We start from the raw sequence: 14923 nt of genomic DNA, 5'->3' as shown, positions 1-14923 counted from the left end.
TACCTTGCAACACAGCCAGTGGATGTTAGCACACATTCTTTGAAGTGGCACACAATAGTGCAGTACTCGTGTTTTACCTTACACATTTAGTAGTTTATGTTGTTAAATTGCTTAATGCTGTCTACTAGTTGACAAAGACTCTGGTCACTCTCTTTTCCCATCATGTGTTGCCTTGTTTTAATATTAAGCAAAATAATAAATCGACAGACATTGTCACATGTACACTGCACAGACCTTAGAAAAATGGCCAACATTCGAATCGTATTATAATAACGAACTACTTTTTGACACTCGTCATTTGTCACCTAAAGTGCACAAACAACTTGTTTTGAGGAGCGAACCGATTTGATTAAATGCCCGTTCACCGCTGTGCCTGGGGGGCATGCCGTCTCTAGACGTGCATGTGTTTTATGCAGAGTTGGAAAACAAAACTGCTTCGGAGGGGTAGCCAGTGAATGCAATCGGGGGAGGGGGGAGCTGTCGTCAACACCGATGATTCACACTGCACACCACTCGTCTTCACATTGGCATTGCAATCCAGAGGCCACATTTTTATTCTTTGGGTCTTTCGGTAGTCACGTCGATAGGTTCAAAGAAAATAACAAAAAACTTCGCAACACAAGCGGTCGTCATCAGGAAAAGGGGGTTAGCTTCTAAAGGCAAACTGTTTATAATGGTTTGAAATGGGCGTAGCCAAAATGTCAGGAATGTGAGCGACTCGATCAGATGAGCCTTCTTGTCTCGAAGTTTGTTAAAAGATCTAATAGTTGTGTGGAAACCCTCCCCGTAGAGGCGGTTAAATCTTGACTTAAAGCTTTCATGACTGCAAGAATTAATATTATTTTCCTGATATTCTTTTCCTGATGACAACCGCTTGTGTTGCGATCGAAACATCGTAGTTTTTTGTTAAGACCCAAAGAATATGAATTCCTGCAGTGACGAAAGCTTTAAGTCAAGAGAGGCCACATTCCTCATGCTGAAGATGATGACTATGCTGCAAATGTTCATTAATTTACTACGATTTTATCGGGAGCAGTGCCCATGCAAATATAAAACCGTTATCACCTATGCAAGCAGAACTATATAATCTTTTGCTGCTTTCTTTTGATGTGGCGGCGACACGCTTCCATACTCAAACATTACGACGTTCTGATTTTTTTTTACAAAATATTATAAAGTTTAACATGGCAAAAGACTCAACGAATATAGCTGAACGTCATCGTTTAATAATTTCTGGTCAGCCAATAACCTGACAGATTGTGAATATCACCCTGCATGTGCTATCTCGTCAGATCTCAGAATCTAAGCAAGGGCACCACACGGTGGCGAGATGTTAACTCTCTCGCCAAGTATACAAGAGGTCTGTGGGCTCGATCCTGACCCTGACGCCTCTATATTTGGAGTGTGCATGTTCAACCCACGGTCACGTGGATTTTTCTCTGGGTCGTCCAATTTTTCCCTCGACATTTAGAAACATGCGTTTAGAGTATTTTGCTGCTATCAATTTCAACATAAGCTACTTCTAGATTTGAAGCTTTCGTGACTGCAAGGATTCATATTCTTGGGTTTTTTCGGTAAAGTCACGTAGGTAAAAAATGAAAATAAAATAAAAATCATTTACTTGATACAGCGAGCGTGCTGTGACGGTTCCACCTGAAGACGGACGCTTGTGTTGCCGAAACGTCGTGATTTTTATTTTATTTTTATTTAAAAAATTTTACCTACGTGACTTTACCGAAAAAAATCCAAGAATATAAGCTACTTCGTTAAGCTATCATTTGTGGCCAGGTCGCTTCTGAAAAAGAGCTATTACGCTCAGTGGGCATTTACCCGGTAAAATAACAAACAGTTTAGTCTTATAAATAGTTTTAAATAGAAGACTGTCTAGGAATACCAGGTCTTAGCCTTGCACATGAAGGTATCCAGGGAGGTGGCAGTATGACAAGTGAATCAATCTGTGTGGGACTTTAGTGGTCCCATTATGTGTATGGGGGTTTTCGTCTGGAACTCAAGTCGCCTCACACACATGGCATTTACTCATTCAAGGAATCGACAAACATATCCATGCAGGACCTTCCTGAAAGTCTCGCCTCTGCTACAATTTGTTGGGTAAAGGGAAATATTATTCTGTGTAGCATGATTATTAATGTTAAACTAGAGTTTTGCCTGTTTCGTGAATAATTAGTATCATTGTTAACTTATTTCACGTTGAAATGTTAATGCTTTGATTTTATTTGAGTGCCATAATATTACCTGAAATACTTTTAAAAAATCGAGTTAAATAGAGTTCAATTAAGTTCCTATAATAGTTCTATAGTGAATGAACCTTGAACCAGTCCTGTGACCAAGAGCATTCCCTAAGCATGGTGGAACTAAAACCACATCACAAAACGAGCCCCCCATGCCTACCCATTTGTTTCCTGGTCAATTCATTTTTTTCTCGACTCTTGTCCCAAGTCTCCCTTGTAAAAAACACATTCCTGCGGAGGGAGCTGGTAGGAACGTTGGGTTGCTCGGTCAATGGCCAGGGTCAACGGCGGCGTGGTGTATTCCGCAAATATGGCCGACTGTGAGGGCGGGCACAAGCCGGCGTGAGTAGGTTAAACGTTGAGTTTTATATGGGCACCACGGGGTGACCAGCCCCTCCCCACCCAGCCCCACCCCTCCCACCCCCCACCCAGCCCCACCCAGCCCCTCCCCACCATGCCCTCCCCACCCCACCCAGCCCCTCCTTGCACGACGGACGGCCACAATAATCCCCTGTGGACTGGTGTAACCAGGAGGTTCCTATCAGTATTAACGCTGTGGTTTTGGTTAACATTCTCATGTCAACTGCTTCTCACGCATTTTTGGTGGAAAACCAGTCTAATGCAAAAAAAAAAAAATCGCAGCAACTCGGTTGTTACTTCATTTAATTTCTGTGGAAATTACACTGCCAACACACATGAATTTGGACCTCTATATGACTGCAATATAATCATTATTTTACATGTTAATGTATAGTTATACCAAGCAGTCTTTACATAATCTGAAAGCACTTCATTATGCACATGCATATGTGCATAGGCTACATAAAGCACTGTACATGTATAGATATTTTTTTAATAAACAGGTTGCCATGCTCCCGGGTGGCGACACCGCTGCTCAGTATCAGGACTGACCCTGCTGCTTATCCATGGCGACAGGGCCTAAAGGCACACGAGCGAGAAGGCACAGTGTACCCATGAGATCAGAGCACAGTCTGTGAAGCCAGGCTGCAAATACAAGCAATTAAAGCTGATATTATTCACAAATGTGAAAAATCAATATAAGCACCGCCATGTACAATAACGAAAAAATTTCATTTTTATACCGATGCCTGTTCATTTGGACGTAAGACATTCACAGGCCTCGTTAAACTGGCCCAAAGTGTAGCCTTCACGCATGAAAAAAAATTCTTAAACAAACGACATGCACGGATTAAGTGCACACCCTCCACCGACATGTAACGTCCGTGTGGTGCCCCTACTCCATTACTGGTGTGATATTTATATCCTCATTGGAAGTTTGACCAAAAGGGCGATTCTCCTGGTTCACCAAAGTGGACACCTATGCAGTGTACAACACATGTCTGTGTATAACTGGTTACACAGGTGTGCTAGAGTATGGCGACAGCAAGTGAAATAGCTGCCGCATACAAAAGTACTCTTAGTATGTGATTATATTTCAAGTAAAAAAACAGTAGTTAAGTAGAGTGCTGGTGGTCACTTTCAATGTAATATTTAACAAAAAAACCCTAGAAAAATAATCCACCGACTTGTTTTTCTGCAACAATACTAGCTGGTTATTCACGGCTATACCACTCTACGAACTCGCTCCGAGCCGCAGGCATTAATAATGTATGCTAAGAATCTTAGGCACGTCAGCTTGACTGAGTCTCGGGCATTGACACTAAACCCAAAAAAACCATTCTCTCACTACATCAGCAACGATATCTCATAGTTTTCGATGCATGCAGCCAAGGTTACCTTATTCAATACTGTGTGTGTGCGCGCTTCAAGGACGTTTTGCTTTTGGTTTATACATACAGTAAAACCTCGTTATTTTGATATCTGATCATTCGTTATTGGAGATAATTCGGCACGCTGCAATTTCGGCATATATAGAGTATCAGTAATTCGCCAGGAGCCGAATTTCCGTACCAAATGGTTCAATTTTAGCATACACGTGGAGCGACGCCGCGCGTCACGACCAAAACAATAACTCAGTCTAGTGGCGGCGTGCGTGATGAGCGTTGGTGCAGACCTGTTGCTTTGGACGTTACCTTGTTTATGCACTCTGTGCAAACCAACCCTCTCAGAAATGTCATCTACATCAAGACATAATAGAAAGGGACTGAAGTAAAATCCCTTAGTCTGCGAGACAAATCCAAAGTTTTGGATACAATGCATGCAGGTGCGTCAATGCGTATGGTGTGTTTAGAGTTTGGAAAACAAATTTGGGGCAAGAGGCACTGGGATGTACAATTGTACATAGTTCGGAATATTGGATCATTTGACAAGGCTAGAACCCCATGTGTGTCTAATTAATAAGGGTTTACTTTACAAGACTATTGCACGAGTATCTTCTTACTGATAAAGATAATGCCAGTCTTAAAGGTGATGACTAAAGGATGTTCAGGTCTACTTGTTTTGTGATCAAAGTAGTATTTGTAAAACATATACTATGGAGACATGTACCTCCACAGGGTTAAAGCAAATAAAAAAGAAACCGAATAAATTGTAGAGGTCTTGTACCTCCAACCCTCTCAATACCAAAATCACAAGGTAGCCCTGCAGCATAAGAACCGGCTGCTGGTACGCACCAAGCAAGCGTTTTCTCCATTTAAACGTAAAGCCTAAAGTGAACAGAAATAAAGTGTTTTATTGTCATCAAAAATAAAGATGGACATTTCAGTTGGGATTCTGTCCTTGAGGATTTGTAACCGTTTACAGGTGAGAAAGTGTTAAATGGACTGTAAATGACATTCGGGTTGAGATGATGCTGTTAATGCAGCACCTATCAAGAGAAAAACGGCGAGGCGCTGTCAGATTGGGAGATGATGACATCAGCCGGCAATGGACTGCACTAAGTCATATGAGTGTGAAGATTTAAATTGAAATCACCCTTGTATTCACAGTTAAGCAGAGTTCAGACTGTGACCAAATCACCCAGAATGTGCCCAATCTCATCAGATCTTCGCAGCCAAACAGGATAACACCTGGACAGGGCTTGGATGGGTGACCAACACGGATAAAACAAGTGTTGTAGGCTCCTGTGGGGTTACATTGTTGGCAGGGAGCAGTGCAACAAAATTCATTGCTGTACTGTATTATATTTCAGCAACTATGCTCCCCCACCTTCACCAACCTGCATTGACCAGAATAGTGAAGTATGGCAAAATAACCAGACCCACATGGTGTAGGGAGGCCCTCATCCAGTAGCGGATTGACAAAACGGGTTGTATACGTCAAAGGATGCGCATCATCCTGTTTCACGAGTGAATAAGGCCACCTGATGCCCGGTTCTCTCCCAACACTGCCTACCAGACTTGATCTGCTGGCAGGCGAAATTAATCGGTGCCACGTCTTATCGCACCTGTACTCGGGTGTAAACAAAAAAAACCAACTGTCCTCCCTGTAAGTGTCCCTACGTAAAGGATCTACCCCCAAAAGTATGTGGCTCTTTGTACTTAAACAAGAAGCGGCCCTCATGGAAGGAGACAAGCCTCACCTTACCATATTAATAAAAAGTGTGCCGTACTTGGCCCTTCCCCCCCTCTCCAACCATTATATATACGGAGTGGTAGCTCTTGTAACCTCTCATTTACTTGATACAGCTGTCGTGGCTGTGACGGTTCCACCTGAAGACGGAAGCTTGTGTTGCCTCCGAAACGTCGTGATTTTTATTTTATTTTACTTTTATTAATTTTAATGTTTTACCTACGTGACTTTACCGAAAAAACCTAAGAGTATGAGTAGGAGACAAACTGTCGTTGACATGAAACGTTACAGAATCACAAGCCTGCCGCTGCAGGTTGGCACGATAGGGGGTAAAGATAAAGGGAACAATGCTGGGGAGTAAAATTGAAATCATTGACCAGTCAAATTTTAGAGAAAGAGAATAATTAAATCTTGACTTAAAGCTTTCGTGACTACAGGAGTTCATATTCTTGGGTCTTTCGGTAAAGTCACGTAGATAGGATCAAAGAAAATAACAAAAAACTACGACGTTTCAATCGCAACATAAGCGGTCGTCTTCAGGAAAAGTGGGGTTAGCTTCCAAGGAAAACTGTTTATAAGGATTTTCGACTGTCATCACCTAGCCAGTGAACTGGAACACGTACACCAAGCTCTCAAGATGAATGGATATTAAGACTACACAATCCGTAAAGCTATCACTCCAACCGTTGGGAAAGAACCATCTAAGGACCCAATCAAAACCATCACCTTGCCATACATAGCAGGGGTCACTAAAAATATTTCCAAAATCATGAGCAAACACAAGATCCAGGTTCGATTTAACACAATACACAAAATTCGTGATCTGATCCCATCTGTGAAGGATGCGATCCCTGACATGCAATACCCCGGCGTCTACAAACTAAGCCATGTCTGCGGTAGTAGTTACACTGGGGAAACTAAGCGACATGTCTCGGACCGTGTTCGTGAACTGAAAACACGGTAGGACCAATACCTCGGCCGTGGCTGATCATTGTTTTAATGTGGTGGGCTCACCCGAAATTGATTTCTCGAAGACGAAGGTACTTTGCAAGCCCACTGACTATCAACAAACATTCGTTCATGAAGCCATCCATATTTATAGACAGACAATTTCAACCAAGAAGATGGGTACAAACTGAGCAATCATTGCAAGGACGTTATCAACCAGTTTAAGTCATAATTGGCTAGGATGTTCTCATCCTACCACCTTCCGATGTTAGTTGTGCTTTACGCCCATTTCAAACTTGCACTTTCAGTCACTTTGCTGTGGAGGCCGCTCACCGATCTTACATTCACATGCTAATTTTCACCTGTTCAGCCCTTTGATTTGTGGAAAACCAACCACCATCGGGTTGGCTGCCCACCACTTACATTATAATTGGCTGCTAACATTTGGACTACGCCCATTTCAAACCCTTATAAACAGTTTGCCTTGGAAGCTAACCCCACTGTTCCTGAAGACGACCGCTTGTGTTGCGATCAAAACGTCGTAGTTTTTGTTATTTTCTTTAACCTATCTACGTGACTTTACCGAAAGATCCAAGAATAGAGAATAATTAATTTTGCTTGCTGTCACGACCAATACAAGAGCACAACTTGCCGATATACGCTCAGACAGTAGTTTTAAATGTGTTTTTTTCCTTTGCAGAAGGATACTAGGGGGATCAGACAAGCAGCACATGCACTATTTAAGCCAGGGCTTGAGGAGTACTGTAATATGATCCCACTTATATATATAACTCCATCTAGAGACCATCCAAGTCTGTTGGTGTGTGGGCCAGAATTTCTTAGCACATATCAGTTAAACAATTTACCCTTGTGCCACTGAACTTGGCATCATTTCAAAAGATAAATAGAATGGATTTTGGGTTAATCATAAGTTGCCGGCTTAAGGAAATAAGGTTAATAAATTATACTGACCTCATGGCTAATATCCATATAACATTGCAACATTTAAGCATGTCTCTGTGCAGATAAAAAAACTGCTCAGACTGCATTTATTTAGAATGTAAAACGCAAATTCATAGCCACATTTATGATTTCACCGGAATAATTGTCCATAATAGTTTATAGGACGATTTTTTTTCTATTCGATAACGTATTGCTGGACCACGGAGAAAGTTCTATTAATCAACAATGGAGGGAAACCGTTGATCACATAAGGGACGATTCTGTCCTTGCTTCATTGTACAGCAGGGTCAACCAATCACGTCTCGTGAGAGGCCAAGTGAAGTACTGACTCAGAGAAACGAGCAGAGCTACGCAACAACTCGCACGTGTCTGAGGAACGTTGGTGTACAACACCACCTCTTGGCAAACACACCAGTTTCGGCGCGCGCACTTGTTGCAGAGGAGGTGCTTTCAACGCAGCACGGTGCCGTTTAGGTGACGACGTCCACCTCGCCTACCCGTCGCACACAGCTCAGACCATGGCTGCCGTCGGCAAGAAAGGCCCATCGCCACTGTAGGGGTAAATGCTGGGGATCTGGCGGCACTTAGCGGTCTTCCACGGTGCTCTTCGGATACGGATCTAGGTTTCTAGTTTTAGCCCACCAATGGATGCATTCGTAAAATTCCAGCTTGTTCATTTACTCGTAGACTTAAATCAATTCTATAAACTAAGATTAAAAAACATTCTTAACACTAAATTAATGCTCATTTTATATGTGTGGATTAAATCAACCCTAATTTTACATAGCCATTCAGAAAATACTAAGCAATTGAATGTCATTCACAAATTTAAAAAATAAGGGTATAAGGAACTTGTTTCCAGGATAAACTATGAAACAAGGATTTGAAGCTGAAAAATCTTAAAATATAGATTAAACTACCATGACAAATATTTTACATTTTCATACTGTATTGGTTGGGATGACTCATGGGTATCAATGTAATACATAGAGATGTATGGTTTGCAAAATAAAAAGCTGTTTTATAAAACTCCAGGCATTTTCTACACTAACTCTACATTAACATCAAAAGTAATGAAAGCCACAATGTCTAACTCCTCAAAAGCCTTACATTTTGCAAGCCGTTCTAATACTCAATGGCATCAGTGCTTCGAGGCAACTCTGATTAAATAACCAGCTGGCAGGGTGGCGTATCTGCGAGTTGCTGTGGCTGAAAAAGCTGCATGCCTTGGGCGAAATCTGTGGCCAGCTGGTCACCCAGCAGGGTCAAATGGCGCAGGGCATAAGGGCAAATGGTCCAAGAGGAACCCAAGGCCATGTGGATCCTCCATCTCGTATGCAGCTAGTGTACTGTACGTGAATTATGCATGTCCCAGTATCAATACAACACAAACATTATGCAGGAACATAATGTACATGTACTAATATTGAATGATATTAAGGTGTCTCAGCTGAAAACTTTGCCTAATTCTCCAGTTATTTTTGTTATATAACCACTGAAAAAGGATGTCCATCTAAATAATTAAGTGCCTATGACCACAGGAATACCTCTCAGAGTAGACTAAGATAATCTGACAAATGCAAGCAATCTTCATGATCAATTTATGAATTGGCAGCAGTTATGAAATGTAAAAATGGTTTGGGTACCCAATGACCTACTCTTGCAAGTATTCCCCATGCATGTTTTATTTTATTTTATAATACACAGCAATTGGTAGAGACCAGTTGGTAAAGTTTATAAATGTAACTTTATGCAAATTTTCTACTCAGAAAAATGCTGCAATTTCAGTCTTTTTCTAAGAAACGCCTCTCACTTGCAGGTTCCCAGTAATTATGGTATGCTGTACACTGTATTTTTAGAGACTGTTGTTGAATGTATCTCAAAACCACTGCGACTTGCATGCACGTCTCACGATTCCACACCACGTGTATACAGATGACCGACACAGGAAGGCGGAAGGCATACACGGAGCATAGTAGAATCCAATACATGGCTTTTGATGTGGAAAACCTTGCCCCCACTGAGCACATTTTTAAAAAAAAATCACGAATTTGTAAAGAATAAAATAAATGCCTTAACTCTCCTCAATGTGGTTAGTCGAGTGAACTTTTTGTAAATACAGTACAGAACACCCATATATTAGCCACACGTTCTCTACCGTTAACCTGGCGAATATGCATTTACAAAGACTGCAATGATGGCTGACACCCCAAGAGTAAATGTAATTATCCCTGCGGGATACTAGTGGGGGATACCTTGAGCAAGAACACGTAGTAATTGTCAGGTACATTAGCCAACCTTGCATTGATTATACATGGCAATCATCTACCCTCCCCCCCCCACTGGCAGACTAATAGCTGTTTGAAGGCCAGATGTTGAGTCACCTTGTGCAAAAGAACAGCTGCCGCTGGGGGTGCCCCTTTCAAATGTTTAAATGAGAAGTGATGTTTGGTGCCGAGATGCATCGAACCATTATTCTCACAATTTACAGTTAATTCCTTTCCATATATTTTCAGTTTTATCACAAATAGTAATTGTGTAGGAAAGCTGCCTCTTTTGTTACGAAAGCATTCCAAGTACTACTCTACCTTAGCAACCGAATAGTATGGTCCTAAACAATATTTACTGTCTCAGCACCTTGAAGCAAGGTGGATCATTGCACTGCAAACAACAGCTAATTACGAAGTTGAATCCGCATCCTCGCTAATTGGAGAAAACGACTGCGGGAGATGCCTACCCATCCTGAGCAATTTCAACCAATGTATGTTTCTGCCTCCATTCACAACGTGACTTACTTACGCTCCCGAGTTTTCACTCGGGAGGATGTCTCACCTGTAATATAATGGGAGGACTACAACGTATGATATTTTCCACACTTCAGCTACACGTCATAAAATGGCGTTCAAATTTTGCGAGCACCAGCAATAGCAAGATAACAGCAGTGAAAAGTGCATTACTGGAGGTGATGGCAGTGTTAAAATTGGCTGTACACAACAACTCAGCTATGCAACGAAGTTTGGTGTGACAATGCATCTGCTACAAAAAAAATCCAATCATAACTGCAGTTAAACAATACATTGTTTGAAGCATTACACCGTTTGAATTTAATATTACACTGATTCAAGTTAACCAATGCTTTCAACAACTCTTGAATAATGTAAAACTAAATCTGCAACTCATTAACAAGGGCAGTGATATCCATGGAAAAGGGTGTCTGAATGTTCAGAGTATGCAGAATATCCCTTTTATACTGCACTAGCTTGACTACCCGGCTTCGCCCGAGACTTGGATTAACACACGGCCTACGCGGAGGGTGGGGGGTGCGTGACGTCAGCAGGCACACTGCGTGACGCTGCCGCATGCGGGTGACACAGATGTGACGTCACCGCTCACTTGCCGTGTAAAATATATCCATTATTTCGCCCCCCCCACAAAATATAAAAGTAAATGTTTATACTTTTTGCATTGTGTACAGTCTGGAAGCTAGCCACATGCCAAATTTCAAGTTTGTTGCATGTCGGGAAGTACGCTAAACATTTTGAACAGACAAACATTCACAAATTTCCCTTTTATAAATATAGATGAAACTAGCTTTACGACCCGGCTTAGCCCGGGACTTGGATTCACCACACTTGGCCGCCTTTGTCTCCCCAGTGGCAATGTTCACACACCACACCAGTTACTCGTTTGAGCCTGAGTCGACCTAGGGGAGGCCCAGGACCGGTTCAAATAATCGTCACTGGTGGTGGCCGTGAGGGGGAATCGAACTCGGGTAACCGGGTTCGTAGCGCAGCGCGCTAACCACTACACTACCGCTCCCCCCACACACACGCGCACGTCCATAGGTACATATACAAGCGCTTGCAGCAGACACACAACTTTGAGGGGCCGTACGGCAGTAAACGACTAAAAGAATAAAGCAATGCTGCGCGAAGAACGCCTGAGACCTGCAACACATTTGTATGGCACTTTACTCGCGGAGGGTTGGGGGGGGGATGCGTGACATGAGCAGGCACATTTCATTACGCTTCCGCATACGGGTCACATGATAGATGTGACGACACAGCTCACTTGCCGTGCAAAATATATGCATTATTGCGCCCCCCCCCACCCAAAATACTAAAGTCTGTTTGTTGCATGTCGGGAAGTAAGCTAAACATTTTGAACAGACACACAATCACAAATTTCCCTTATATATAGACTTGTCTGTCAAAAATATTTTCAGCACCCCAAATTTACATTCTTATTATCTACTAATACATAAATTCCTTCATCTGTAAATAATATAATGTTAAAAAACCGAAGTTCATAAAAATAGGCACATAATAGCCTTTAAAATGACTAATGTGCCAGATGCCAAATCATTTCGCTGTGGCCTGTGAAATTGTATTATCTTCCAAAATATTAACTTCATATTATAGCATCTCATAACATTTTCAGGAACGATGTAGAAAACTTACTACAATATATTGGCAGCTGCAGGGAGGCTATGTTATTGTTCTTGATGTGAGCTGGAGGGGATCCCCCAAACCAATGCAATGCAAGGCAATATAATGTTGACATAAATAAGAAAACCCATCAAGGCTAATACTTCAGCATACCACTTTCAAAAGGAAAATGTACATAACAAAATGCTCATTCTCATGTAGATCATTAATGTATGTATTACACTAAAAAGTGAAACAAATGATAAAACACTAGTCATTACAGCATGATTAATATTTTACGGCTTTGCTAGTTATTGTCGAGGTCAAATGTTGCTTTCATCATATATCAATATACCTCATGTGTTATGTTCTGACCAACCTAACAGTCAAGTAAGAAATACTTTACAAATGCGTTCCTAAGCAAGGCAAGTAGAATAACCTTTTAATGTCTATTTGCAAAGTTAGACACAACTTAATCAAAATGTTTTAAAACCATAAGAGAGACGTGAACACCCTTTCAATGACGAACCTATATTCAGTTGACAAGCACACCCCATGCTGGATTAGTTGGCAGGTGTCACAAAGACTTAAAAAAATACTGGCTATAAAGTTTCAATTTTAGAAATGTCATGTCACTACCACACGTGCCCATATCCTGCCACATGCCTGCAGTCACTATACATGCTCATGGATGCATTGAAACACATGTCCAAAGCCAGTGGTGTTCAACATCAGACCTGATCATTTTACTTTAAAATGTTCCTGATTGCCAAAACCAGCATTAGGTTACACTTGCGGTGAAATTTACCACATGGTATAAACAACAACACTAAACACGTTTTTAAGTATTAACGATCTTCATAGATCTCAATTTTAATGCACACAATAAAACATAGGATTTAAAATTAAGATATAATATTTAGTTAAAAGCATTTCTACCATCACACTGCAATTAACTTTTGTAAGCCAGCTAACATGAAAACCACAAAATGTATACACATATTAAAAACATTTGCATGACACAATAGGTTGGAGGCACTCAAAATATAACACGCACACAAGCTACAGAGAGAGCACAGTGTAGATCACCACAATATTACCTGTTTGTAATGCTATTTGTGGAAGCCAGTCCATAGATGTCAAACTGCTTTCAAGTTCTGACGCCATTTCTCCGCTTTAATGGAAAAAATCCTTTAAAAAACGACAGCACGCAACACACGATTGGGATTAATGATATAAAAAACAGGAATAACTTACACACACGTACAAACACACACGTCACCAACACCGTCACTACTGCCGTTCACATGCGCGTGGGTGCAAAACCTGCGGGTGAATTTCAGGGAGCTCAGCGTGCAATGCTCACTTCTTATTCCGAACGCATGTGCGCGCCCGCCTCTGCTGTACATTCCGCACAATGTGCACACACACACCATGTTGTCGGCACAATTGGCCAGGCGGTATGGCCAGCGAGACTCCCCGTCTCCGCCGCAACCGGAGCCGGCTTTCGACCGCCGACCACGCTGTCTACGCCGCGTGTTCAAACCACCACCCCCTCCTCCTCCACCGGGAGGGGTGGGTGGCAAGAGCTCTCGCTGAGCAATTAAGAGCGATATCCACCAACCAGTTGAAATTTATTCACTCTGCGGTCACTGTGCGAATCAAAAGCATGGATTCTGAATCGCTGCGGTATCACAATCATAACTCAGGGACTTCCAATCATCATAATCATCACCACAATGGCTTCACAGATTGGCACGCCACGCGATTGAAAGGCAAATGCCAAGTACATTGATTCACCAAACGGCGTGTGGCGTGCGTGTGTATTGTGTATAGAGGCAGGGGAGACGGCATTTAAAATGTTAAAGCACGTCCGCGTTTCTGATATTTTTCTTCCCTCCCCACCTAAATTTTCGCCGCGCGTGGATAAATGGGACGCCCTTTAAGCAGCACAGCAGCGCCCGGGCTCGGCTCTCATTAAATCTTAAACAGAATAAGAACGCCTGCCGTCAGCAGTAGCAGCGGCGTGCATGCAACCCTGCCACGAACACGCGTCCCCCTGCACATTCCTGCAAACACGAAATCAAAATAAAACAACCGCAAGAGAACCACGACAACAGCAGCAGCATCCCCGACCTCCCAGCGCGGCAACACACGCCCAGCCGAGGCCGACGCTTCTACCCAACCAAAACCCATCGCAATTCCTCCACATCTCGAGAAACGCCACAGAGAATGACACGAGTGCCGCCACCGCCACGAAGACATCGGTTTAACCCACGGCCCCCGCTGCCACTTGCTTCCCGAGACGAAGCCTACCCTCTTGCCTAGTCTCTCCGCGGGCCTCCTCTCGGGTCTCCCCGCAGGGCCTCGTTGCCCGTGGGCCCCAACGACGCTGCGGCCTACCTCGGGGACACTTTGTACCGCCTCCGCGGCGCACTCGCACGTCCGAACCGAGACGGGGAGAGACGTCGAACGAAGGCGGCGGCGTCGTCGGCGCGGGGAGGCAGCGCGGAGCTCTCGGCTCTGTGGAGGCGCGGGGAGCTCGGGAGGAGGAGGAGGAGGGGGGCGCGGAGAGGCGGAGCGGCCTAGGCGAGGCGACTCGCCGCCATGTTGATTGCTCGCGCCTCTTCACCGCGTCGCGTCTCTCTCCGCCAGCACGGCGCTTCACTCACACACTACACACTTTTGTTTTAGTTTATTCGCTTAAAATTGTGGGGATTTTCAATCTGCGTGCTGCACACCCGCCTCGTTGACGTTTTGGGTTTGGGATAATTGTCGTGCCTCGTGGCGGTGGTTGTCGGGGTTTGGTTGTGAGGTTTGGCGTTTTCGCCGAGTGTATTGCAT

At 43.1% G+C, this 14923-nt stretch overlaps 1 protein-coding gene across 2 annotated transcripts in view; it reads right to left on the bottom strand.

Annotated features, from left to right (window-relative positions):
* LOC144719597 (forkhead box protein J3-like) overlaps positions 1 to 14690 on the bottom strand; it is a 47654-nt gene extending 32964 nt beyond the window's left edge. For both annotated transcript variants that reach the window (XM_078595685.1, XM_078595677.1), the window contains exons 1-2: positions 14483 to 14690; positions 13180 to 13270 (exon numbers count right to left, since the gene is read on the bottom strand). In XM_078595685.1, coding sequence (XP_078451811.1) covers positions 13180 to 13246 — 67 coding nt within the window. In that variant the 5' untranslated portion in view covers positions 13247 to 13270; positions 14483 to 14690. The remainder of the gene's footprint in view (positions 1 to 13179; positions 13271 to 14482) is intronic.
* Positions 14691 to 14923: the final 233 nt, after the last annotated feature.

This window comes from Lampetra planeri, chromosome 1 (genome assembly GCF_965212315.1).
Source record: "Lampetra planeri chromosome 1, kcLamPlan1.2.h2, whole genome shotgun sequence".
Taxonomy (NCBI): Eukaryota; Metazoa; Chordata; class Hyperoartia; order Petromyzontiformes; family Petromyzontidae; genus Lampetra; species Lampetra planeri.
The sequence above is the reverse complement of the archived record's forward strand: the minus strand, read 5'-3'. Positions and strand labels throughout refer to the sequence as shown.